At 40.8% G+C, this 26,887-nt stretch overlaps 1 protein-coding gene across 1 annotated transcript in view; it reads left to right on the forward strand.

The window, feature by feature from the left end:
- SPATA17 (spermatogenesis associated 17) overlaps positions 1 to 26,599 on the forward strand; it is a 110,021-nt gene extending 83,422 nt beyond the window's left edge. The window contains exon 10 of the mRNA XM_063125579.1: positions 26,519 to 26,599. Coding sequence (XP_062981649.1) covers positions 26,519 to 26,599 — 81 coding nt within the window. The remainder of the gene's footprint in view (positions 1 to 26,518) is intronic.
- Positions 26,600 to 26,887: the final 288 nt, after the last annotated feature.

Consider the following 26,887-nt stretch of genomic DNA (forward strand, 5'->3'; position numbering starts at 1 on the left):
CTCCCTAGTGCCTCCACTTCCTCCCTTATCCTTTGTCAGTGTCCTCCACAAAATTTAAATGGAATGTAGCCTTGAGTTACAGATCTGATTTGGGATTTGAAAGTAGATATCAAATCCACGTTCACCACTTTATGTGTTGAACCAAAATGAGACATTGGCTTTAAAATTGGAAGCAATAGAAAGAGGCTATTGGTAGTTCTGCTGCCTATTGAGCAGATGGCACACATGGAGAAAGCAACTGCGCTACCTTGGTAGTAGTTGCTGCTTAGGTGATGGCAATTCAAGTTCAATTTCTGTTGCCCAGGGAATACCACCTGTTGTGGCGTAGTTCTGATGGAGGCATTGTAGCACTGCCTAGGCTATGCAGTGAAACTAAGAGCAGGTATTTGGCAAAGAATATTCATTCATTCATTCATTCATTCTATATTGCCTAACAGTTAAAGCTCTCTGTGCGTTTTCAAAAAATTCAAACCCTAAAATACAAAAAATAATCCCTAAAACACAACATCATATACATTCAAACTTTAATATACAAAATATAAAACAGCTTGAAATTTATTTATTTATTTATTTATTTATTACATTTCTATACCGCCCAATAGCCGGAGCTCTCTGGGCGGTTCACAAAAATTAAAACCATTCAAAATATAAAACAACAGTATAAAACCATAATATAAAATACAATATAAAAGCTCAACCAGATAAAAACAAAACAGCAGCAATGCAAAATTACAAATTTAGAACCATGTTATTTAAAATTTATAGATTGTTAAAATATTGGGAGAATATTGAAACCATTAAAAGCATTTAACAAACTACCAGGACTAATAAAAGCTAATGTTAAAGAGCCCTATCATATGCCATCAAATGACTGAGAGTACAAGAAACCTGGAACTGAAAAGATAACAAGGTTATTGCCAAACATACCTCACTGGGGAGAATTATACAATTAGAGGGGCCACCACTGAGAAGGCCCTCTCCCTTGTTGCCATCCTCCAATCTCCTTTAGAGGAGGCACTTGGGGGAGGGCCTCAGATGTTGATTGCAGTGTATGGGTAGGTTCATACCAGCGAGGTGCTCCATCAGGTATTGTAGTCCTGAATTGTGTAAACCTTTATAGGTCACAGTGTGATGTAGTGGCTAAAGTGTTGGACTGGGAGTCAGGAGATCTGGGTTCTAGTCCCCACTCAACTATGGAAATCCACTGGGTGACTTTGGGCCAATCACAGACTCTCACAGGGTTGTTGTTGTGAGGATAAAATGGAGAAGAGGATTATGTACATTGCCATGGGTTCCTTGGAGGAAAAAAAGTGGGCTATAAATGCAATAAATAATAAAGAATATAATATTTGAAAAGATCACTTTTAGCATTTCCAAAGTCCTACGAGAATTATAGTACTACAGAATTAATTCGCTAAAAACAAATCTTTTCTTTGATGTATCTGAAATATCTGAAAGATTTTGAAGTAAAGTCATGTGCATTGTTTAGATGTCACATAAGATGAAAATATTTTCCTTAGTCCTAAACCGCCAAATGACTAACATTGCACTTACACTAAGTATGACGTTTCAGAATTAAGAACATACTAGACACCATGAATTTAATCGACAACGATAGGTCCCATGAAACAGGACAGTCAAGGGATCAGATATACTAACTAATCTTTCAGTTGTCAAAACACTTACACACTTCCATATTCACTGAAGCAGAAATGATAGCCTACAGCCTTTAATCAGAAGTGGAATTAGTTTGGATATGCATATTAGATAACTGACTTTTAATGGCAGCAATTTTTGATGTTTTCTTGTTTCCAAAAATGAAGAAGTGGCATTTTAAGACCTTCTTGTGGGTAGAGCTTTGTGTGATACGCCTTCGTATAGCTGACTGACAACACGGCTGCACTCTTATTTCCTTATTTGCACCTGCATATTTGGTCCTAAATAGAATGTTATTACCTGCAAAGCATAAAAATACCCAGTACTTCAAAGAATTAATTTAGAGAACCTAAGCATATTGCACAGAACATAAAGTTGACCTTTACCGTCTGCAGCTTTTGAAATGGAGTGGGATGTGGAACACATCATAGGCTTAATGTGGCACGACGCTGTCTGCAGAAACTTGGGTGGGACTGTGACTGCCTGCCCATTGCACCCGGTGATTGAATCTGCTGTCACCAGCATCCTGATAATAATGAACATTCAGCTTAACGACCGTGATTATGATTATCATAATTGATGTGCAAGTGCAGTGTGTGGGGATCATTACAGCTAAACTGTACGGCAGAGAAACATGGCTTAGTTATGGATAATTTTACTTTTACACACTGATTGGGATAAAATATGCTTTTCAAGCTCAACAGTCCATCCTACTGCAATTTTAGGAAGAAGTCTGCATGTGTGGATTGATGATCCAAGCGAATTGCAAAACAGCCAGTCTAGCTGTTTGTTTTAACTGGTTTCATTTCATTAATATTGGTAATTAATTAAATAATTAGGCATCAACAAAGGGGAAACCTCTTCTGGATGCAGATTGCATTAATCAGATGGCAAGTTAAAACTCTTCCTTGCATATGCTGAAAAGAAAATTTGTTATTTGCTACCGGTGCAATTCCATTAATAGTAGCAAAGGAATTTTCCTTAGTACAGTCTGTACAAAATTAGAATAGCAAACATTTATCTGTTTTGCTACAGCCTTGCTCTCTACCATTAGTGAAGAACTGTAAGCCCACATTTTGCCATGTAGACATGGCTATAATAATTTTGGCTCTGATCTTCTAGTTCCTCCCCCTTCCCTTAATAAGGCTCCACTGTAAGTGATGTTATAAGGAGACACAAGAATACTTGCTTGATAACTGAGGAATGGGGGTCTCAAATACCTTTGAGGTGGCCCTTGGATATCTGTCCAAGTAGGTTGTAGATTGGGCTACAATTGTAAGTAAACCTCTCGCTTGGATCCTAACTTCTGTCAATGCAGCCCCACTCACAGAGTAGGGCTTTCTCTTCTCCCTTCCACTGTTGTCCCCTCAGCCCATGAGTTTACTCCAAGATGGGGAAACTCTCCAGGATGGTATAGGGCACGGCTGGAGGGATGAGCCAAAAACAAACACCTATTCGGGACAGAGCAGCTTTCTGTTCGATCAATGCCACGTTTGGATTCATGTCCCTATGAACAGGTAGGAGGGTAAAACAAAACAAAACTGCTATAACAACATTCTTTTGAAGGTTACTGGTGACTCAAAGAAAATAATAATTTGGAAGGAAGAATATCAAGTAGTGACTACAAAGATTTGAGCCATTCAGTTAAGTTATTTGCATGAGAAAAGATGCTGTCAGCACTTTCTAACGTATTTGAAAAGGGTTTGTCAGCAACCAGTTGAATATTTTATAAAACCTGATTTTTCAGTTCTATAATTTCTCAGCAGGAAAATGTTATGCTTTGATAACGTTCTGAGTCTTTGAAGAATAAATAGATTCTAAAGAGAAAATTACATGGTACTTATTATACTGTCTAACTAGCAATCCAGTGTCATTTGTCTGTTGCATGATAAATGCTTTGTGTTACCTACCTTCTATGTTTAATCAGGCAGCTAGCTTGTTTCAGCATGGGAAGAAAATCTGCTTTTTAATAACTGCTGAGTTGAAATACAAAGAACTTGCAGACTTCCAAACCATTTTTCTTATTGAAATTATTAAATAGCAGAGCTTTTGCACAGTTAACAAGGCTGCTAATTTCTTAGCAAGCAAGAAATGCATCTGGAGACCTCGTAGGAGGGTAGGGCTAAAGTGATCTATGGCAAACTTCCTCATCCCTCCACAAAATTATACAGATTTGTTCTGTTTTGATTGCAACAAAATATGCTGAAGCAGTTCCCAGGTAAGGCCAGTTTACCAAAGAGGACTGGGGAAAAGCCACAGTGGCATGAAACAATCATATTAGCCAGATAAAGCTTGACTCAGCCCTCTAGTTGGGGCACCCAGCTACTCGGTTCTCTGGGGTAGCGGCCCATAAATCGCTGTGCCATTGTTCTAACTGTAATTAGAAATGCATCTCTCTGTATTCCTTTGAATGCTTGAAAAATACATTAGGCTAATACTGTTTTCATCTAACAGCCCCCAACCTGCAATTGTCAATAAGTGAAGGACTTGTAATTTATTTATTATATTGAGAGCTTCGGTTGTGGGGCGGTATATAAATGTAATAAAATAAATAAATAAATAAATATTGTTCAAGGTGACTTAAAAAATAATGATACAATAAACAGCAATGTACAAAAGAAAAAACAATAAAAGCATTTTTTTTTAAAAAAAACAGCCACAGTAAGAGATATCGTAATACATAATTTTAAAAAGGCAGCATTTTTTTAAATAAGAAAAAAGTAGGAGTATGGCAAATAATTATTTGCAGGCAACTAATAATTTCTAGCCTCTGGCCAAGCAATCCTACTGGCCTCCAGGGAGTGCTCTGATGTTGGAGCACTCCGAAAAATCTGTGCCCTGCCGTCAAACACCTGGCAGAACAAGAGGAATGATGGAGGTGATCTTTGCCTTTCCTTGTGGAGTCACAGAGCTAGAAGGCTTTAGGATCCTGCAGATCCTCAGGGCCTCCCCTCCCCACCCCCTTCCTCCTCATTTGCATCTTCACCCGAGATCGGAGTTCCGATGTCAGGTAAGGAAGCTGCAGCGAAGTTTTCCGCAGCAGGTGCAAGGGGTAGGAGGGGTGGGGTGGGGAATCCCTTTTGCATTTCCCCTCCTGAGATTGTAACAGTGTCTTATGACCTTCGAAAGAAAACTCCACAATATCCTAGGGTCCCTGGGATGCTCTCCAGGGACCATAGGATTGCTTTATAAATGACAAAGGCATTCTTAAATCTGAATACTGCAACTGAAGGCCAATAATAATACAATAATAATAATAATAATAATAATAATAATAATAATAATAATAATAATAATAATTATTCTGTACTGCCCCATAGCTGAAGCTCTCTGGGCATTTTACAAAAGATGACAACATTAAAAACAATATACAAAATGTAAAACCATAAAAACATACAACAGACAGTATACACAAAGACAACATACATCTAAAAGCAACTTTAAGCCATCAGCCAAACCTACAAAAACAGATCCAGGATCGATTAAAACTCATCACAATGAAGGGACAAGATGTACCTCCCTAGGTCAGGCTCCCTACATCAAAAAAGATAATGACTAAGGAGGGGCATATGTTGCAGTCTGGATTGTGGGTTGGGCTGTAGTTACCTTTACTAGTAGGTATACTTGTTATGTGTTCCAAAGACTTTCTAATCAATTAGAAAATTGCATTTACATACTCTTTAGCGTTGCTGGGTAAAGCAAGTCTCACCAAGTGATATACTTGTCTGATGCTTCCAGACTGTATACAAAGAGGTTCACACCACCAGGAATGAGTCAGTAACAGCTCCTGATCTCAGCTCAGGTAGCAGCTTTTGGCTCACACACCATAAAAAGCCAGCCGAGTGATCAAATCCCAACCAGCAGCGTAATATCCCCCTCCTCCCCCAATTTCTGTCAAGTCTGAGTGACTTTACAGGAGTGGAAAGTCAGGTCAGTCAATGGGAGTTTGTATCTGTGAAGATGATTTTATGCTAACTGAGAAGGGATTATCCCAGTATAAATTGCTTACCCCATATATATATATATATATATATATATATATATATATATATATATGGGGTAAGCAATTTATATATCTCATAACATTTTCCAGGGCAGGAGATTATATTCTTCTCATTTTTGCCCAGAGCAGGTCAAGTACAATGAGGTTTTGAATGATGTTAATAATGAGGCCAGGTATATGTGTGCGCGCGCACTGCAATGGAATAATGATGTCTTCAGTATTACGCCTGCCCTGCATGCCACTGCATAACCTGCTGTTCTGTTGGTACAATCTAGTTGGTGACAGAGCTTGGGACCCAGAGAAGTAGAGAACAAGTCAATCAAACAATACAAGACCATGCATATTAAAACAGACTTGGTGCCCTGATGTGAAGCTGCTTGATTGAGCAGTGCAGTGTCAACCATGTCTTTCTTCTAATGCTAAAAGTAATGTACATAGACAGAGTGACAATCAGAGTACAGCCTCCCATCAGCTGTAATTAATCTTTTAGTTAACAGAAAGACTAGAAAGCCTCTCATCAGCCACTTCTGAAGTCAGAAAGACCCTGCTTTTTGATGTTTGTATTCTGAGTAAAATTGTCCCCACCAGTTCTAACAAATTGAAACACCAGGCTAATTATGGCAGCTAATGAAGTGTGTGGAATGGTCACAGCTTGTCGTGAAACTGTTCCTTCAGCTCAGATTAGAGTTTCATCAATCACTTTTTTAAACTGATCCAGAATTGCTTCTGCCCGGTGCTTGGCATTTTTAATGCTGTTTCTGTAATTGGTTTTTTCCCCAAAGCTTAGGCTGTTTTTTGAAATATTACATTCTTAGGATAGGACACGCAAACTCCAGTTTATATATATAAAAAAATTCATTATTGCTTCTATCAGCTGATCAAGTGGTAGGAAGCTAATAAAAGGAGCACAAATGTAAAATTTGATATACTGCTTTTAATCCAGTTAAAGGTAGCAATAAAGCATATACACATATATGCATATGAATAGTTATTACTGGGATTTGATGTATACTGCCATAATCACATGAGACACACTGTGTGGGATAGATGGCTTAAATCCCACTAGAGGTTCTAAATTAAATGAATGATTTGAATTGCATTTCTCTGTATATCATTCAGCAAAATTGGGAGTGATTTGTTGTTTCTGCAAATGCCCGAGCTGCTAGCAGCAGAAGTTCAAAACATCTTAGTAGTTCAAAAATATAAACATTTCAGGTGGAAGCTGACACCTTGGAATCATATAAGGCTATTCAGGCAACACACTAAGTCATGGTTAGGCTGCTAACCATTTTGCAGCAAATGATTAGTGAGCATGTTTAAACCATGGTTATATAGCCACCATGGTTAGGAATGGTTCACATGACAGACCTAAGTCATAGTTCACACAACACGCTAAGCAATAATGTTTAGCTCAAAATGCTTAACCACTGTGGCTTAGTGTGTCATTTGAACAGGATCATTGGAAACTTTGCTGTGCCTCTATTTTCTCAAAGGCGAAAGAAACAGTTACACAATTGTTAAAATCCTAAGTTCTTCCTCATTTACAAATCCCAGACACATTCCTAAATGATAGTTATATGTAATCCTATGGAAGTATTGATAAATATATTGTCTAATTTCTTCCTTTTGTATCCATGTATTTGAAAAGAAAATTTAATCAGAATGTTACTTAAATAACATAGGGTTTACCCTAAATATACTTTATATCTGTGTTAGTTTCCTTAAAAGTGCCATGCTATACATGTCTCCTCAGAAGTAAGTACCATTGAGTTCAGTGAGGCTTAGTTCCAGATAACTGTGCATAGAACGGCAGCCTAAATGTTCTTGTCTCATGTTTTGATGAATATAAGCATTTGCATCATTTTTGATGCTGTTCTTCTCAATTCAGTTTTTCTTCGTTGTTTGCAGTTGCACTGTATTTAGCATTGGCCAGTATCCAAGTCAATACTATTTATTGATTTACTTGATATAATTATATCTTGCCTTTCCTCCAAGGAGTCCAAGTCCTCCTCCTCTCCTTTTTATCCTCAAACAACCCTGTGAGGTAGGTTGGGCTGAGAGTCAGTGACTGGACCAAAGTCACCCAGTGAGCTTCATCAGCATAGGGACTAGAACGTGGATCGCCCCAGTCCTAGTCCAGCACTCTAACTGCCACACTAAACTGGCTTTCCCAGAAAACCTGTTGCATAAGCTAACACCACTGCTTTTGTGCGAAAAGTCGCTTACTTCTTGCACAACGTCATTAATGTCATGACATTGTGTTTGAAGTGATGACAATGAAATCTCTTCATTGGCTTCCAATTCACTACAGAATCCAATATAAACTTCTCCTGTTAACCTTCAAAGCTTTTCACGGTCTAGCTCCTTCCTATCTCTCCTCTCTCATCTCACACTATTGCCCCGCTCGTGCTCTTCGCTCCTCTGATGCCATGTTTCTCGCCTGCCCAAGGGCCTCTACTTCCCTTGCTCGGCTTCGTCCATTCTCTTCTGCTGCCCCTTACGCCTGGAACGCTCTTCCAGAACATTTGAGAACTACAAGTTCAACCGCAGCTTTTAAAGCTCAACTAAAAACTTTTCTTTTTCCTAAAGCTTTTAAAACTTGATGTTGTGCAGACTTCTACTGTTACTTTCTACTGTTAGTTTTACCCTACCCTGTGCCTGCTTACCCTACCTTGTACCTGTTTGCGTTCTCTTCCCCTCCTTATTGTTTTACTATGATTTTATTAGATTGTAAGCCTATGCGGCAGGGTCTTGCTATTTACTGTTTTACTCTGTACAGCACCATGTACACTGATGGTGCTATATAAATAAATAATAATAATAATAATAATAATAATAACATCACAGACACTGTGAAATCACATGGAGTGAGGAACAGTGAGAGCTAAGAAGAAGAAAAATAATGCTGGGAACAAAATAGTGCAGAATAGCAGCAAAATCATGACAAGCTACAGCAACAGAATTTTTCAGTATGTACGCTGTGTCCAAAATGCAATATTGAAGAGATTCTTGAAATTAAAGGATGCTCTAATTCTAATATGAAGTACAATGTATAGGTAGGCATGATGAAATGAAGTGTCATTAAAGGTCATGTCAGGGCCAGCTTTACCATGAAGCAACATAAAGCAGTTGCTTGAAGTGGCGAATGCTGGAGCAGCATCATTTTCCTGCCCCCAACCTCTCACTTTCCATGTCATTTAAAAACACAAGCAGAGAAGTGTTGTCATTTTGATTTTTGCTTAGGGTGTGAAAATGTCTAAGCTTAACACTGGGAAATGCCTATAATGTAAACACGTCTTTAAGTACAGGAATATTTCATAATATTAGGTTAAAGAATCCCAAAATTAAATGTATACTATGCCAAATGAGGAATTGCTTGCATTTCATACACACACACACACACACACACACACACACATAATACATAGATACCAATCAAGGAAGATGGGGAGATGAAAATGGAACCAAAATGTGATATTTCTAAATATTGTCTTTGAATTTCTAACAAGAACAAGAACATCTGAAATGGGACATTGGAATCTTTTGAATACCGATTTATTGAAATGAAGCAAAATGATGGAATCATCAGTAACTTCTGTACTATAATTAGAATAAATACGGAACAAGAGAATTTAAACATATCTATTATGGTATTTACTATAAAATACTAATAAGATTTGTATCCCACTTTTTTGCAGCCTTAAGCCAGCTAACAACTAAAATTAAATAAACAAAAACCAGATGCGCATATATACAAAGATAAACATAAATTCGCAGCACTAAAAGTGAAATGACAGTATACTACACTTATCAGTGTGAATATATACCACCTTTCCCCAATAACACTGTATTTCTCCAAAAGGATTGTGTATTCTGAAATCTTTGAGGTTTAAATCTACAAAATAAATGCATTTAGGAATTAGTGTTCTCTGCCCCCGCTTGGAAATAAAGATGATAGATATCATTCAAATTTCCCTCAGGTAGAACCTGAGGAATGAAATTAATGTAGACTTGCTGCTAAGGAATCTGGGGCACAATCTAACATCTGGCCTCACAATGTGGAGGACAGGGTGCAAATAGACTCCCATGGCCTAGTGGCTCAGTGTCCCCAAAAGCTGAATTTATGCTAAGCATGTTGCTGGCATGACACGGTAATGCAGCCCTCCCACACAGGTGGATGTCCAGTATTGCTTAATGCTACTGTTTAGATTAAGTCAGGGGTTGAGCTGGTAGGCATATTTGGCATTTTGAGAGTGTTGTGGGCACTCTCACAAAATGGCTGCCATGGTGAGCATGGGTGGTCAGAAAGCATTCATTTTCCCAAAAGTTAAACTGGTGAAACTAAAAGAAAACTAAATTGCCCAAAAATCTAAGTAGAAGGCACAGGTGGGGTCTGAGTTCCAAAACATAAAAGTACTCTTTTGGCCTTAAATAGTGACAGTGCTAGAGTGCAGAACTTTGCTTTATGGCTTGACAACCTCCCAAAATATTTTTTAAAAATCTTAAGAAATAAAATTGAAAGCAGAATTGCCAGGGAGTTGTGTGGATGCCAAGACAGATGTCTCTGGACACATCGGTGCACATGGGGGGCACCTATCTTCCATTGCCAAAGACGGGGGACAGCTGAAAAGTATGACAAAGGAAAGAAGCCCTTGCTGGGACAGTGTAGGCAAGCATTCCATACAGGGATGGCCGTCATGGGGAAATCCACCCCTTTGGGGGCTCGTCAGATTTCTCTGGAACTCCCAGCTTGGCTTGTATTTGTGAGCCAAGCCATGAGCTTTCCCCCAGAATCCGGGAACTTAATCGGTGTGTGTGTGTGTGTGTGTGTGTAAAATTGCCATTTCCCCAGATCTCCAATGTGGCACCCACAGGTGCTATTTGCCCAAATTATGGTCATAATTTGTGCAAAATTGAGATGTGAATTGTGTAAACAGGCATAATTTGTACAAGTTCTGCAGATTTGTGCAATTTGTGACCATAATTTACACAATAAACAAAAATGACATGAATTTGCCAGTGGGCCTGACTGGCACACTGACTCGGGCTAGCTGGTGGAAGATAACACCAAGGCCAAGACAACAGAAGTGGGCTCCATCCCCAACCAGATTCCTCCAAAGTCCCGAAGTCCATACCAGGGGCTGCAGCCTTTCATGGAGGAAGTTGCCCATGGGATGTGCAACATGCAAACCACCCTGCAGCCCCTAACCCCGACTTCAGAAGGGGGGTGGGTACTTGAACCATTGTGTGTGTGGGGGACCCTCCCACGACACAAGCTGCTGTGGAACGCATTTTTGAGCGATCTATGGTGGCTTAGCATCACACCTGAAGAGGCCCTATGTGTTGTGCCCTAAACTCTATGGAAGAAGAGATGGATAAACATGTAGTACATCAGTCTTCCCCAAACTGAAACCTTCCAGATGTATTGGACTACAACTCCCACCATCCTCAGCCACCATAGCCACAACAAATCTCATTTATTTTCATTGGAAATATAAAAAAAACATATTGCCTTGTTATACATTCTATACTGAGCTTTGTTATGTGGCTGATGTTGAAGTATAATAAGAAAACTAAAAGATAAGAAACTTTCAGATTTATATTTCTTTTCTTAGCTTTCATCAAAATCGTTTAAATGCAATATATTTACATGTACACGGTAATATAATGTTAGGCATAATCCTACATCATGTAGACTTATTATCTTCATAAAACTATTTATTACACTGTGGCAAATCCTCACATTTGGCAAATGTCATTTATTAACCATGAATAAATGAAGATGAAGCTATTGACCATCTACACCCTTTCTAAGAAATACTTTTGGAAATTGTCCTGCACTAAACTAAGGCTTGAATTACAATAGCCAATAAGTTCCAAATACCAATCCAACAATTTCATCTGCACGTTTGTTTTTTAGCTCTGATTCAGTAAAGTTCAAGGGTATCCAAGTATGAAATAGCTTGTGAGGAAATTCATATCACTGTCTTAATTTAATTTATCCTATAATAAAGATTGCATTAGTTCCAAAAATAGAATATTATCTTTGGCAATTTTGGTTCAAATATAGATATTGGACATGTTCAAAAACTGCCAGAACAATATAGTGGGCAGTACTGCTTCCTGTGGTGTGAGATATATGAGAAACAGGGAAAGGCATTCTTTTGCAACTTATGTGCACATTTTTCTTGAAATGTCTACCCTCATCCCATTTTACAGGCTCAGGGAGAATAACAATAAGTATAAAAGAGCACATGGAAACATGTCATAATATTCTATCAAGGCCAAAACAAAATTCAGTCAGATTAAAATACTCTTATCCTGTCTAACCAACACCCATAAGGAGACTTCTGCCCTTTCCAAAAAAGCTTAGGCTAGGACTTTGTAAAGTCACCTAAGATGAGGAGTTCTATAGCTGTGACTAAGAATGCCTCTTTGTACATCCTTGTTGCCTGAATCAAATGTAACAATGACCTTGTTAAGAAAGCGCATTCAATACATCTTTGGGATCACAATAAGAGAATTCCATCCTTAAAGGCGACCTAGAAATATGGAGGCTATTGCTAAGTTATGTTGACCTAAGCCAGCTATAGAAATCAGATTCACAGAAATGTAGATCTATTAGAGCAAACCTTTCCAACCTGGTGCACTCCAGATGTTTTGGAATACAACTCCTGTCACCCTGAGCGCTGGTTATGCTGACTGGGGTTGAAGAAGTAGAATAGTTGCAGTCCAAATCTTCTTCAGGGCACCAGGTTGGGGAAGCCAGTATTAGAGCATGGGTCTGTTCAGACTTTATGCTAAGCCACCCTAGATTGCTCAGAAACATGATCCAAGGTGGTTTAGCATGTCATTTGTGGAGGGGTGTTCCTGCCCCCATGATAGTTCAAGTACTTTCTACCCATGCTCTGCATGGGGATGGGTAGCATGTCATCTGATGGGTGCCCCGTAGTTGGCACTGGCCACATGGCAAGAGCAGCTGCCTCTTCTGGCAATGCTCTTTCCAGCACAGACTTTCCCTGTGATGAAGATCGCCATGCATCACATGGAGCGGTCACCAGGAGCCCGTTTCTGTCATGTTGCTCACCAGGATGCATAGGTAACATGTGCAGAGGAGTGACAGGTAACCACAGAGGGGTGTGTGTATGGGAACCATGCGGCACCACATGGTTAACAGTCATCTGATGGGGGCCCTGTAGTGGTTCGCGTCCTGCTCTCTACAGCATCATTCCTGTACCCACCCAACCTCTGTGTCCATGTGAACAGGCTCCATTTAGTTCGTAAGAACAAGAAATATCCCACTCCTTTCCAAACAAGTTTCTTCGATTCTTCGTTCTCTTTCCTACTCCAAGGTCCTGGCTGTAGTGAAACAGCTGGGTAGGGGATTTTCTTTCTGAATTCCAAGGTAAATCAAAATTAAAAGTTAGACAGTATGAGTTTTGCTGACAGGCTACTTTGTAGCCCCTGATTGGCAGGGGTTGGTTTATATTAGTGAGTCCTCTGGCTCAGTTGAAGCCACTGCTGGAATGCAACGGACTCAGGTAAGTCCCTGCCCCCCTGCTCCCTTACCTGGCTTCGCTGCCGTCGCCGCATGGACTGTGGCGGCACCAGGTAAGGCCCCCTCCCTCCTCCCCCCTTACCTGAGTCCGTCGCAGCAGCTTCACCTGAGGCCAAGGCTCAAAGCAGAAGGGCAGGTCGCGGTTGTGGCCTGGTCTTCCAGTTTGAGTCTCAGCCTCAGTTGAAGCCACTGCCGGACCGTGACAGAGGCAGGTAAGCCCCCCTCCCCTCTGCCCCCTTACCTGGCTCTGCCGCCGTCGCCACACGGACTGCGGCAGCACCAGGTAAGCCCCCACTTACCTTTTTTTCAGAGCTCCGGATCGAGGTGAAGGATCTGCTTGGTCTTGATCCTTTTTGCTTCGATCCGCAGCCCCCCCCCCCCCGCTTCGTCTCCGCCTTTGTCGGAGGCGAATCAGGCCGACTCACTATTGTGTCTACGCTCCGAAGCGAAGCAGAGCACAGCCCTAGTACAAACCCAGAGGCAGGATGGGAGTCTGGCAGTAGGAGGGAAGGGGACAGGGCAAAGCTAACAGTGTGTAAGAAGCTGCATGAAGCCTAACCAAGCCCTAACTCTCTCTTCCTGGGAAGAAAACTTATTTAAAACTTTTATTGATGAGGGAGAATTGTTCCCAGAACAAAAGAGATTGAAGAGAATCTTGATACTAAGCTCCCTAACCACTGATGATGAATGGAGAGTGCGAAACAGAGGGGTTTCTAAATTGCAAAGGATGTCGTGTGTAAACATTGGGTGGAGATTCCTGTCCTTAATGGCTGTTAATGACTGCTAATGTGTTTTTTGGGTTGGGGGGCAGGGCTGAAGCATGACTGAAGCATTTTCCATGCTGGAGCTCTTGATCAGCCAATGCAGAATCTACCTTGGGTTGCTTGATTAGGTAAGCAACTCAGCCATCAAAGTTCCCATGCCTTCATGCTTTGCATACCAGGGGACTGATGGAATTAGGGGCTCAGCTACACCAAGCAGATATTCCACTATGAAAGTGGTATGAAAGCGGTATATAAAAGGCAGGAGCCACACTACTGCTTTATAGTGGTATTGAAGTGCACTGACAACTGTTTGGGCTCATTGACACATTCCATATACTGCTTTCATACCACTTTCATTGTGTTATATCCTGCTTGGTGTAGTTGTGTCATGGGCTCCACCAGTTGTCAGTGCACTTCAGTACCACTATAAAGCAGTAGTGTAGATCCTGCAGTACACTTCAACACTGCTATAAAGCAGTTGTGTGGCTCCTGCCTTTTATATACCGCTTTCATACCACTTTCATACTGGAATATCCTGCTTGGTGTAGATGAGCCCAAGGTTAGAGGTCAGCAACTCTCTTGTCCTGACTGATCTTAAACCATTGTGTAGCTAATATTCCAGGATAAAATGGAGATTCAAGCATCAAAGTGTGTGAGACATAACCCCAAAATGAAAGAACAACTGAACGCTTGGTAACAGGGCCGAAACTGATAGCTTTGAGAAGGGGGGAGGATTAACCCTCTCATGGCTGATATTCTGATAGCTTCACCCTCGCTACGATTGTAGTGGTAGTCTCTCATTTAGATTAGGCTGGACAAGTAATTTTTATGGTGAACATTTGTCCTTCACACTCCTTCATGCCTCCTATGGACCTCAGAAGAGATACCATGAGAACTAGTACTGTAAAAGCAGTAAAGGCAATGTTATGGAGAGTGTTGTGACAACTTCCCTCCTGTAGAATCTACAGATCATCCTTTCAGCAGTGCAGTGTGTGAATTTGATGTGCATCTGAAGTAGAATCAACCCGCTCCTCAAAAATGCTTGCAGAGGTAAACTCTAAGAACTACTGCTTTTCTTTTGGACATCTCCAGAAGAGAATGGTCTAAAAGTTTTAATTTGGACTAAGGGGATAATCAGATAAAGGGATAATCAGATAAGAAATTATTCAAACTCAGAAGCAGTAATTATAAATCTTTAATAATTTTTCACAAGACTGTTTGATTCAATTTCCTTGATTTACAACACTGAAAGAAGTATGTATATACTAGTTCTTAAGAGGCTTGGTCAAAATTTAAGTACAATTATAGTGAAATGTTTGTTGCATAAATTAAGCAGCAATTAACATGTTTTCTGCCTCTGTTTGAAAGATAAGATATTAAAATAATGTTGTTAGCAGGCTTCCTACTGTGAGAATAATTTCCTGATATTTGTACAGCATATTATCATATACTTTCTGTCAATAGCCAAATAAACTATCAAGCAGAAAAATAGTCTGATTAAAGCATCATGCAGAAGGATATAAAATTGTTTTATGATGGCTAGCCAGTATCATTTTGTATTTTAAGAATTAATGACAAGTTGATTCAAAGAGTACTTATAAAATCATTAAAGTAAGTTGAAAATTGCCCTCCATTTTAGTCAGTTAGCCTTTTTAAATCAGAGTTTTTTGTTGTCAGCTTTGCTTGTATTTGCAGGAGGTTATTAGCTGATGAGTTAGACAGAGGCATCCCTCAAGCTCATTGAGAAATACCATTAAATTCTTCAGTGGAAAATATTTTGTCTAAGATTGTGGTTAAGGAAGATACTCGGCTTCAAATGAACCAAGTGAGAGTTGATTATAACTGGATAGTGTAATTGTATAACGGAGAAGGTGCAAGACTTTCTTCCCAGCTTGAGATAGCATACATGAGCTAAATATGACCAGTCTTTTCGTTCATGAATCAATGCTTGGCAGCCCACAAAAAGTGTTTGGAATACATTTACTTTCTTTGGTCATTGGATAAGGACTTCTTTGCATGAAAAGTAAAGTATGAGCGAACTTGCTTGTGGCTACAGTAATATCGACAACAAGAGAGCATTTGCCAACAATAAATATTTGGGTTACTCTAGAGATTTTCAAACTGTAATCCATAAACCACTGGGGATCCACAAACACTATTTAGGTGGTCCATGGACAGATTAGGAAACAGTTGAGTATATCTGTACTTGGCCTGGTAGTTGATTTATATTTTCTGATGACAGAAATTGAGGCCATAAGGGTGTATTAAAGTGGTCCACCAAACCCCCAGCAATTTTCAAGTGTTCCATGGAAAAAAGGAAAAAAGTGAGAGAGACTGCTAGATTACACTAATCTCCATCTACAAAGCAGTTAATTTGCAGTACTTGAACTGAAGCCACTTTATTCTCATTTTTAGAGGGAGTAAAATGACTCTCATTGAAGTGTTGCTGTTCAACTTGGTTGTGCATTGGACTAAAATCACTGTCCAACATATGGAAATCTTATCCCATCATTCCAAATTTGCAGAGAACAGATCAAAAGAGCAAGAAAATAGAAGAATATTAAGAAATCTAACAATATTTGATTATTATGAGGTTAGAAATTCATGTGAATAAGCAGAATTTGTGAATACATGATCAGCTGTAGCTACACGTCTCATGTGTTACTAGATATCTTGCTCAAATCCAGTAATTTATGGCTTAAATATAATGTTGCACAAATGGATGTCCCCATCTTCTCCTGCCCCTCTGGAGCAGATTTGGGGGGTGCACAGTGGGCTGCAGGGGGTGGGGAAATCCCTTCTGCCAGCAGTTTTTGTCCTGCTAGTGGAAGGCCACCATTGGATTCAGACCCGTGAGTGCTCAGATATGCACACAGAACTCTTACGTATGTTAGTTTCCCATATAAATGGGAACCAATTCCTTTACACGTGCATATGAAGTGCCTTCATTGAAATTAATTGTGGAGTGCTTGGAGGGAAAGAAATTTCCTGTTCACCTCAGAGCTTGTGTGTCTGTAAGTGATTGCTAGATTGGAACACCTAATTATAGTTTTCATAGGAACAAGGTTAATTTTCAGTGAATAAAATGTCACCATGGAAATTTCAGCCAGTGAAACAAAGTGATTCTGGGTTTATGTCTACAACTTTATACTGTGATGATGCAGGTGGTTTATCTGTGATTTGTGGGTGTTTATTGACATGCAATCAACAACTGATAGAGTTTGCAAGCTCCATACAAAGATAGCGTCCAACATTCTGGATGATTATTCTGATAGGCTTATACATAAGAATTAGATTCCTTTGGCCATGGGAAGTAATTGTTAGTCATGATTAATATCTCATCTCATCTCTCTCAATAGTTCTTGTGAGCAGTGCTACTTAAGGTGTCTAAATGTACTAGTGGGAATTGAAAATTATAGTGTAGGCCCCTTTCACTAGCTGAAATATTTTAAACCTGTTTCACTGAGGCCAGTATTGGTGTCAATGTACTTTGTGTGAAAAGTGCAATAGAAGCATTAGTATTTGACAGCCCTTGTTGAAATAAGTGAAATTAATGGAGCTCTTTTCATATACGACAAGGCCATGGCACCCCTTTCATGCTGCTTACAGACAGAGAAAAGTCAATACTTTTTTATTACTTGATGCTGACCTACATTCTGCACTACAAGTGCCAGGCCCACTAATTGGTTTCAGTTGTGAGGAAAGTTTGCCCCAAAGAAACATTGGAGCAGATAAATCAATCTTTTTTTAGGGTAGCTTAGTGGTTTTGAGCACTTGAAATGACATTTGTGTTGTATTGACAGAAGGGGCTGTTATACCCATTTTATCATGTCAGAAGCCCTTGTACTAGTTGGAAGTGTTAACCAGTACTAATACATTTACGCGGGAAGCCCCTCTTTGCTAGATCAACATTTTACTTTAATAACAGATTGCCATGTTTGTTTTCCTCTCCCTCTCCCCCTCTGTATAATAGCACTGCGTGGCCATTAAAAGGTCATGCAGTGTCACGCAGCGTCTCAGTTCAAAACTCTAATTTTGCCATTACAGGCATTAGGATTGCGGAAAAGGCTTGGACAAGGACCCCTAGAGTTAAATGGAGGGAGCCATATTTCCGCCATTGATTTTTAAGCAGAAATTCCCACTGAGTCCTGCTCAAATAGCTGTGCTTTGAAGTGCCCCCAGGTGGTGTATTCAAAATAAAATGTAGTTAGTATTGCACTGAATAGTCTCTTAAATGAACACATATCTTTCCATTAGCATTTAAATGTAGAATAAGAAATTTACATATTGTGTAGTTTTGAATATGACTGTCTGAATGATAAATATAGACATTATCTATAATTATTCTATGGATAAATTTAGGTTTGTGCATCCTGTCTTCAAAGTAAAGTGACAAGCATCATTCCCCCACCCACCCCCATCAAAAGCACAAGCTTTTTGGACTGTGGTCACTCCATCAACTTGGCATTGAAAATCTGCACTTGGAGCAATGTGTAGTCTGATCCTATCTTGCTGGGTTAGCAAGAAATCTTTCCTCTCTTCCTCACAAACAGGAACATGACATGATGCTGACATCATGACAATATTGATCGCTGGGAAACTAGTAGGTACAATTTTGACAAGTTAGCTTTACAGTGCAATCTTCCATATATATCTACTCAGAAGTAAGTCCCAATGGGTAAGGCGCAATGAGACTTAGGGCTCATCTACACCAAGCAGGATATTCCACTATGAAAGTGGTATATAAAAGGCAGGAGCCACACCAAGCAGGATGTTGTGGTATGAAAGCGGTATACGCTATGTGTCAATGGGCCCCAACAGTGGACAATGCACTTCAATACCGCTATAAAGCAGCAGTGTGGCTCCTGCCTTTTATATACCGCTTTCATAATGGAATATCCTGCTTGGTGTAGATGAGCCCTTACTCTGAAGTAAGTGAGTGTAGGACTGCAACCCCTTAATCACTTTATAAAACCAAAGAGAAAGGTACTTAAATAACTCCAAACTATATTGTTGTAAATAGACCTTTAGCTAGAAGATACTGCTTACTGTCTGCTTTTTCTTTTCTTTTTTCTTTTTTAAAGGAAGTAGAAAGCACTCACGTTACTATGGGATAGTCACTCACATTATTATGTGATTTGCACTCACTTTAGTATGTGATTTCTCAAGATAAAATAGATGATGACGTCTTTTCCCCACCTAAATGTGGTATCACTTGGTTTCAAGTTGCCTTGTTTTAAACAAACCATAGTTAACCTTAAACACAGTTTGTTGGTTTGGATGAAACAATCACAGAGAAAGCTTCCAAATTCTCTGTTCTGGCCTCACCGGAGTTGGAGATGGGAGGGGTAGCATGCAAACCCAAGACTTCCCTAGTTTAGTTCATGGCATGCTACACTGTGGTTTAGCATGCTGTCTGCATGCAGCCCATCCATCTCCCATGCAGCAGGCTTTTCAGCATTCAGAACAACTGATTAAATGTGGAAGCTTTTTCCCACACATTGGACCTAATTCACTAGTGTATGCATGCAGTAGCTGTGGCTGTTCACATGTAGCCCTATAACGTAAGCTGCAGACACACTGATCATCTGTTTGATAGGGAGAGTGGAGCAGTGGGGATGATGCCACCTGCCCCTTCCAAAGAGTGGATAAGGATGGCTGCAGGTTATTTTATAGGGCTGCATGCACACATCTCTGCTACTGGCTCAGGATGAGGAATTGTGCATTCAGCATTTGTTTGTATTCACGATTCCCACCCAGTTTAGGGATATGTTGGCAAAGGCCTGCTTCTATGTATGCATGTCTCCTAAATGAATTGGAGCATTGCATTGTATTTGCTGAATTGGGGCAATACTCTTCTATAGATTGGTGTTAGCTGTCATTATTTGTCTTGCTGCATCCTTTTGAATTATATGAATGGCCTAATTAGCCTGCATAAGATTTCTTTGGGCTTGCTTATTCTGATGAATTTCTTTGCTGTTTTATAGTAACATTTTAAAGAGCATAAGATAACGATCTGGTTTCCACGTAATGACAAACCATTATTTAATTACCCATGATTTGTTGAATCGTGGGTTGTCCCAGGTCGTTATTATGTGCAAACTCAGAACTATGGGTTATTTATGGATTCATAAGCATGAACAAATCACAAACAGAAGCCATGTTTGTTGTTGGGTTGTGAACTATGGTTTGTTCAAAATAACAATCATGAATTGCGCATGGATTGTTTTGCCAAACTACAGAGGAGGTGAATAAGAGGAGTCAAAACAATCCAGCCTCTTTATATGCTAGTAATGCAGTGCTGCAAAGGTAGGGTGACCAACTGTCAGGATTTCCCCGGATTTGTCCTGGTCTTTGTTCTTTCCATGGTGTCAGGGGGGATTTTCTATAATTTTCAATAATGTCCTGGAATGACACACCTTCCCCTTTAAGGCTGCTATTAGCATGGCAGGAGGGAATGACATGCTTTCTTGAGGCACATCATTCCCCCACCCCGAGCTCCAATTGAGGTCTTAAAGGGGAAAGTGGGTCATTCGTGGGCATTATAGAAAAGGCCCCAATTGGAGTGGATGGTGGTGGTGCAGAATGAAATCCTTTCCCCTCCTCCACTCCAATCGGGTTCTTTAAGGTGGCGGGGGAATAACATACTTTCTGCAGGACTCAGAAAGCTGCTTCCACACACACACACACACACACACACTAGGTGTCCTCTTTTTTGGTTTCCCAAATATGGTCACCCTATGCAAAGGCAGTTGGGATACATTGAAGGAGGGGGTAAAGGAGGAGGGAAACAAATAACCCAGGGACTGAGAAAACAAACCATGGTTTGTTTACTTGTCTGCCAGTCAAATCCTAGGTTAGGCAACAAAATGTGGTTTAAATAAACCATGGCTTGGTGGTGTTTTGTGCGAACCAGGCCAATGCATTCCTGGTTAGCGTACAAAAAGGACACACTATAAATATGTGGGGGGAACCTTCCTCCCTTCATCTCCTTTCTTAAGGGTTATTTCAAGGAACATTGGTGTATTAGACTAGTCACTAGAAGACTGGGTTTTTTTTCCTGGGATAAATCAAGAAATGTACAAATGTATTGTCAGATTACATTATATGCAGCAAGGTTTTTATTGCAGCCATTCCATTTCCCCTGGTTTTCCTTGCTCCATTATCTATCAGTCAGCATTCCATACCAACTAAGCATGTTCAGTCCTTATTGGGAGTCCTCCCCACAGCTATTCTGTGTGGATAGTGCTGTTTTAGTTACATAATTATGCTCACAGCCAGAACATAAGAAATAGAGAATGATAATGAATCAGCATCCTGCAAAGTTTATGAGTGGGTGGACGACAGTCATGGTGTTAACGGAACAAAGAAGGTCTAGATACACATTATCCAAAGCTCTTCCAGCCCTCCACCATGCCCATTTAGACCAGCTGGGAACACGTCTAAATGTTTCCCTCCCATTACGAGCAATGAGATGGGAACAGATATTTAAAAAAAACAGGAAGAAAGAAGCATCAATGGCTTCTTTGGCCTGCTGACCTGAGAGCCTTGCCTGTTGTATATCTCTAGAGGATAATTCACTCATGAGGACTGGCAACCTCCTACACAATTCTCTCTCTCTCTGTCTGTCTCTCTCTCTCTCTCACACACACACACACCCCTCCTCCTGTGTATTGGACTGCATAGAGAAGCTCAGTGGAGACCAGACTGTACCTGTACCCTGGAATCATTTATCTGTTTTGGGATGGGGCAGGGGCGGGGAAGGCAACTAGTTTGGCAAGTATGAACAGCACATATCATATATTTCTTTGCCTTAGGAGATGGCAAGGTCTTGCCTAGCTGTAGTCAGATGCAGCCACTGTCCCCATGATCAGATCCAGTAGTTTAAATACTCAGCTGTGAGCAGAGCGAAATAGCTTTTAAACAACAAGATAAACAGTACAGCTGCCAACATAAAGTAATCTTATGCTGAGGGACTGAATGGCACAGTAGACTCCCTCTTTGTCATTTTGACTTGGATTTGAAGCTGGACGTGGGCTTAGTTCCAGCTCAAAAAGCCATTCACTTCAAAGGCACCTAAATTGTCCCAAGGAGCTAATTCTGGCAGTCAGTTGTTATTGTCTGGCAAGTCATCCTAATAGCAAAAGCCGTCTGCTCTCTCCAATCAGTGCTTATTTCAGGGGTCAGAAATGACCGTTCCTCGTCTTATCCTGATGAGAGATAGGACCAGAGGTAGATGGGGAAGGACTACTGACAGCTGTTTTTCAGATCATTGTTAGATTTTGACTCTCTGATAAGTTAATTATGATAGGATTTCCCCCTCCCTCTGTTATCCCCAATGGAACTCATAATTCCTACACTATCAGTACAGCAGAGCAGCTCACAGTTGTAGTTTCTTTGAATATACCCTATAGAGAGTTGTGTGCACTCTCTGAATCTATTTTGTTCTTGGAATTTGACATGCAACTTGTTTTCATGAGAACCTATTTATTTATTTATTTATTTTAAAAGAGGATGTTTCTCACTCTCGTAAATAGAAATGCATGACCCATATTCTGAAGAATGAGAAGCAAACAGGACTTTGGTCGAGGCTTCCAAAGCCTCCAGTACATCACATCGGCTGATATCATGTACTTCTGCCTCTCCTATCGTTGCCTGCATAGCTCATGTGTCTTCCTCCATCCGGAGCATTCCAACTTTAAAATATTTTATTTATTTTATTTATTTATTACGTTTCTATACCGTCCAGTAGCCGGAGCTCTCTGGGCGGTTCACAAAAATTAAAAACATTCAAAGTATAAAACAACAGTATAAAACCATAATATAAAATACAATATAAAAGCTCAACCAGATAAAAACAGCAGCAATGCAAAATTACAAATTTAAAACACCAAGTTAAAATGTATTTATAGACTGTTAAAATGCTGGGAGATTAAAAAGGTCTTCACCTGGCGTCTAAAAGCATATAACGTAGGTGCCAAGCAAACCTCCTTAGGGAGCTCATTCCACAGCCGGGGTGCCACAGCAGAGAAGGCCCTCCTCCTGGTAGCCACAGAGCAATCTGTGCTCTGTAGGAGCAATCCTACCTGTAGTAAGGGAGAGTTCTGACATTGGAGGCTTTGAAGAATTCAAAGCTCTACTGGGCTGACACCACCAGCAGGCAGAAGTAAAGTGTTTTTGTTTTTTAAAAATAAACTCCCTCCCATTGGATTCAATGGGATGGAATTAAGCTATGCAAGGTCCAGGAGTGGTATAGACTTGCAGCTGGTTTGGGGTCATTCTGGGAATCAGGCACTTCCAGCATGCTTCCTAGCCTAGACGTTTCCACAGCAGCAGAGAGGTTGTTCTGAAGTGAGTGGACCTCTCACCTTCAGAGGGGGAGATCTGGCACATCCTGGGATTCCCTCCCAGGGACCATAGGATTGCAGTGTTAATTAATGTGCATTTCTATAATAATATGTTTAACACAACATTACAAGCATATCTGGTCATTGCATATGAAATATCACTATCACTCTAACCTAGTTGGATTTCTGAAAGTGTCTTCCCACTGAGGTTACCATAAGTGGAACTCAACCTGCTTAAACGTAGGGCATGATCTACACAAGATCTGCAGTTGAATCTCCCCCCAATTTTTCTGTACTTCAAAACAGCTGTGGGGGGAGGGGGAAGATTGGCTAAATTGATTGGGCAAGCTGAGCTATCTGACGTATTAACCCTTTCCCTCTGTACCATTTTCCCAATCCAATTTGTGCCCCCGCCTCCCCTCCAAAGCTGATATTAGCCCTCCTGGGGGGAAAAGACAAGCACAGGCTTCAGTTGGCTCTGCTCTGCTGTTCTCTCAGTTTGCAGTACATTAGTTTGTACCATAGAATCATAGAATAGTAGAGTTGGAAGGGGCCTATAAGGCCATCGAGTAATACTCTCTGTCAGCCTGCTTTATCTGAGCTTTAGGTTCTCAGTTTGGGCTTTAGGTTCTCAGCTTTAGGTTCTGAGCTTTAGGTTCTCAGTTTGTCATTCTTGGACACTCTGTGTCAAGGCAGCTTTTCATCACTGGATTCATATTTTAAAAATCCTGTTTCCTGTTTGGGTTTTCTTTTGTCAGTTTTTGGGTGGCGGTACTGCTCTCTCAGTATGGGGTATATTATAGTTACACAGTCCTTGGACATTTCCAGTGGCACTTTGTCCAGGCTGGTTTCTTTGGGCTCTACTCTTTCAGTTCTGGCTCTATGTAGGAAGGGCTTTTTAAAATGTGAAATGACCAGCCACAAAATGTGCCGTTTTAAAGTAAAAGTAATGCAAAATTGGTATTAGGTCAGCTGATGTAAAACATGACTGATGACAATTTGAAAAGTCAAGTGAGTAGTCTGGGCTTCTCTAGAACTCCGAACTCTGCACATGTTTATCAATTTCTCTTATTCCTGCCAAAGACATTCCGTACAGGCTCCACTGAGACTCTCTATAGAGCGTTCACCAATGTTTCCAAGATCAAGAAAATCATGCTAGTACCTGGCGATCCCTTTTCTGACCATAATGCGAAGTAGTCAGTGCTATGATAAGGGCATGATCATAGAATCATAGAATAGTAGAGTTGGAAGGGGCCTAGAAGGCCATCAAGTCCAACCCCCTGCTCAATGCAGGAATCCACCCTAAAGCATCCCTGACAAGTGGTTGTCCAGCTGCCTCTTGAATGCCTCTAGTGTGGGAGAGCCCACAACCTCCCTAGGTAACTGGTTCCATTGTCATACTGCTCTAACAGGAAGTTTTTCTGTACTTCCTGTGACTTGAGCCCCTTATTCCATGTCCTGCACTCTGGGATGATCGAGAAGACTCCTCTGTGTGACCTTTTAAGTATTTGAAGAGTATGATGAAGTATTTAAGTATGATGCCAGGCAATACCTAATACGACATTCTTAATGGGGACATTAAGAATGCACATCTTTTATTTTTCTCTTGTACTTAGTAGGGATGTGCTCCGCTTCTAAACGGACCGGAGAATTAGAAGCGGAGCGGGGTGCTTCGCCTCCCCTTAAGGCGGAGGCAAAGAGGATTGGGGGGCCGGCGGAGCATGGCGAAGAGGAGTGAGGTGAAGGCGGATCCTTTGCCTCGATCCGGAGCTCCACCGGAAAGGTAAGTGGGGTTTACCGGGCCCTGCCGCTGCCGCTGTCGCCCATGCGGCGACAGCGGCAGGGCCCGGTAAACACTCCTCCTCTCTCTTACCTGCCTCCGTCCACGGTCCGTCGGCTTCTTCAATTGAGCCCGCGGTTCAACCAGGAAGTCTAGGCCGCACTTGCGGCCCAGACTTCCTGGTTGAACCGCGGGCTCAATTGGAGAAGCCGACGGACCACGGACGGAGTCAGGTAAGGCCCCCCTCCCCCTTGGTCCCTTATCGGGCTCTCCCGGCCTTACCTGGCACCACTCCCCTCCACTGCGGAGCTCCGATTCTGAGCCGGAGCTCCGCGGCGAAGAGGAGCGGAGTATGGGTGGAGCGGCGCGGAGCGGGCCGATCCGAAATTTTCGGATCGGCCCGCGGGGCGGAGCGGGGGGTCCGTGCACACCCCTAGTACTTAGTAATATAATCCCTTCAAATAAAGTTTTGTAGAAATTCATAATGGCTCTTGTGTGAAGCTTGAAAATGACACTCTTCTGCATTAGTATTGTGAAATTCCCAGTTCTGAGGATTTTCTGCCACTCAGTCTAAGGTTCTAAATGTCATGGAATGTGACTCTAAACAATAAAGCATGTGTATACTCACACAAGGAAAATGCACAGCTGTGTTGTAGTATCACATGCCATAATTGCTCATGACAATCACATCCCAGTACCAACCTGCCTTGGCAGAATTTATTGGGCTCCTGAAGTTGGAATTTACACTGAGTTAAAACATCTGAGTGTAGATGCTGTAGTTGTTTGAGTGGGCTTACTTCATACGATACTGCCTTGAATAAGGCAAATTTTTCCATCACAATTTTACTTATGGCACCAAAAAAATGTATATGGGGAGTGATCTTATGGTAATCAGAGGTTTTATTATTTTAGTTATCATGTGATTGTGGCTGCCTTTGAGACCTCCCTGTCATGTCTTCTTTTGCCCATTACACCTGGTTCAAAAGGCAATGTCCATGTACGATTCAACCTATTTTTTCATCTGGTTCACATGATTGTCATCCATACTATTGCATGCATTTGCTCAAGGGGTTTACATTGTTTGAATATAGTGGGACGGCAAAATGGCACATTAAACTAGACAATCTGGGAGGGTGTGATGCAAAAGCTGAACACGGATAGCCCTTAAAGAATCGGAGTTAAAAGTCCAATATTATGGCAGAGGGCCAGAGTCAAAGTCTGAAGCACTCCCAAGTGTATGGCAGTGCATCAGATTGGCATTTTAATTATATTTGGCATTTTAATTATATTTGAGGAGAAAGAGTTAGAAAAGAACTTTGCAGTACTTGTTGGCATGTCTCTCTCTGTCGGCTTGGTGGAGTCAATCAGATTTAATTTTCTCATTCCCCCCCCCCTCTTTGTTTCCTCTAGGATTTCCTAACTGTGCTACCATCAATTCCTCTTTTTGGAAAGTTTGGCCAAGCCTATTCCAGAGCTGGGCAAGTAGTATAAATACTTCTCTACTAGAAGTATTTGTAAAGGTGTGCGGTTTGTTTGTTCTTTGAAACTATAAAGCAAAAGTGTTACTTATGATTACCATGTTCTACTTCAAGATCTCTACCTACTGGCAACTTCATTATAAACTACATTTTGGAATCCTGAATTAATGACTCCGGAGTAATCAGCAAGTTAGATTACAGATTGAACAGATGTGGCAGTTTTTGTGAAGGGCATCTGAAAACATCCTTAGAGACAGATCTTCATCTTTCCTTTCAATATTCAGAAGCTCTTAAGGGTGTA

The sequence above is a fragment of the Elgaria multicarinata genome, chromosome 4 (genome assembly GCF_023053635.1).
Source record: "Elgaria multicarinata webbii isolate HBS135686 ecotype San Diego chromosome 4, rElgMul1.1.pri, whole genome shotgun sequence".
NCBI classification, from domain to species: Eukaryota; Metazoa; Chordata; class Lepidosauria; order Squamata; family Anguidae; genus Elgaria; species Elgaria multicarinata.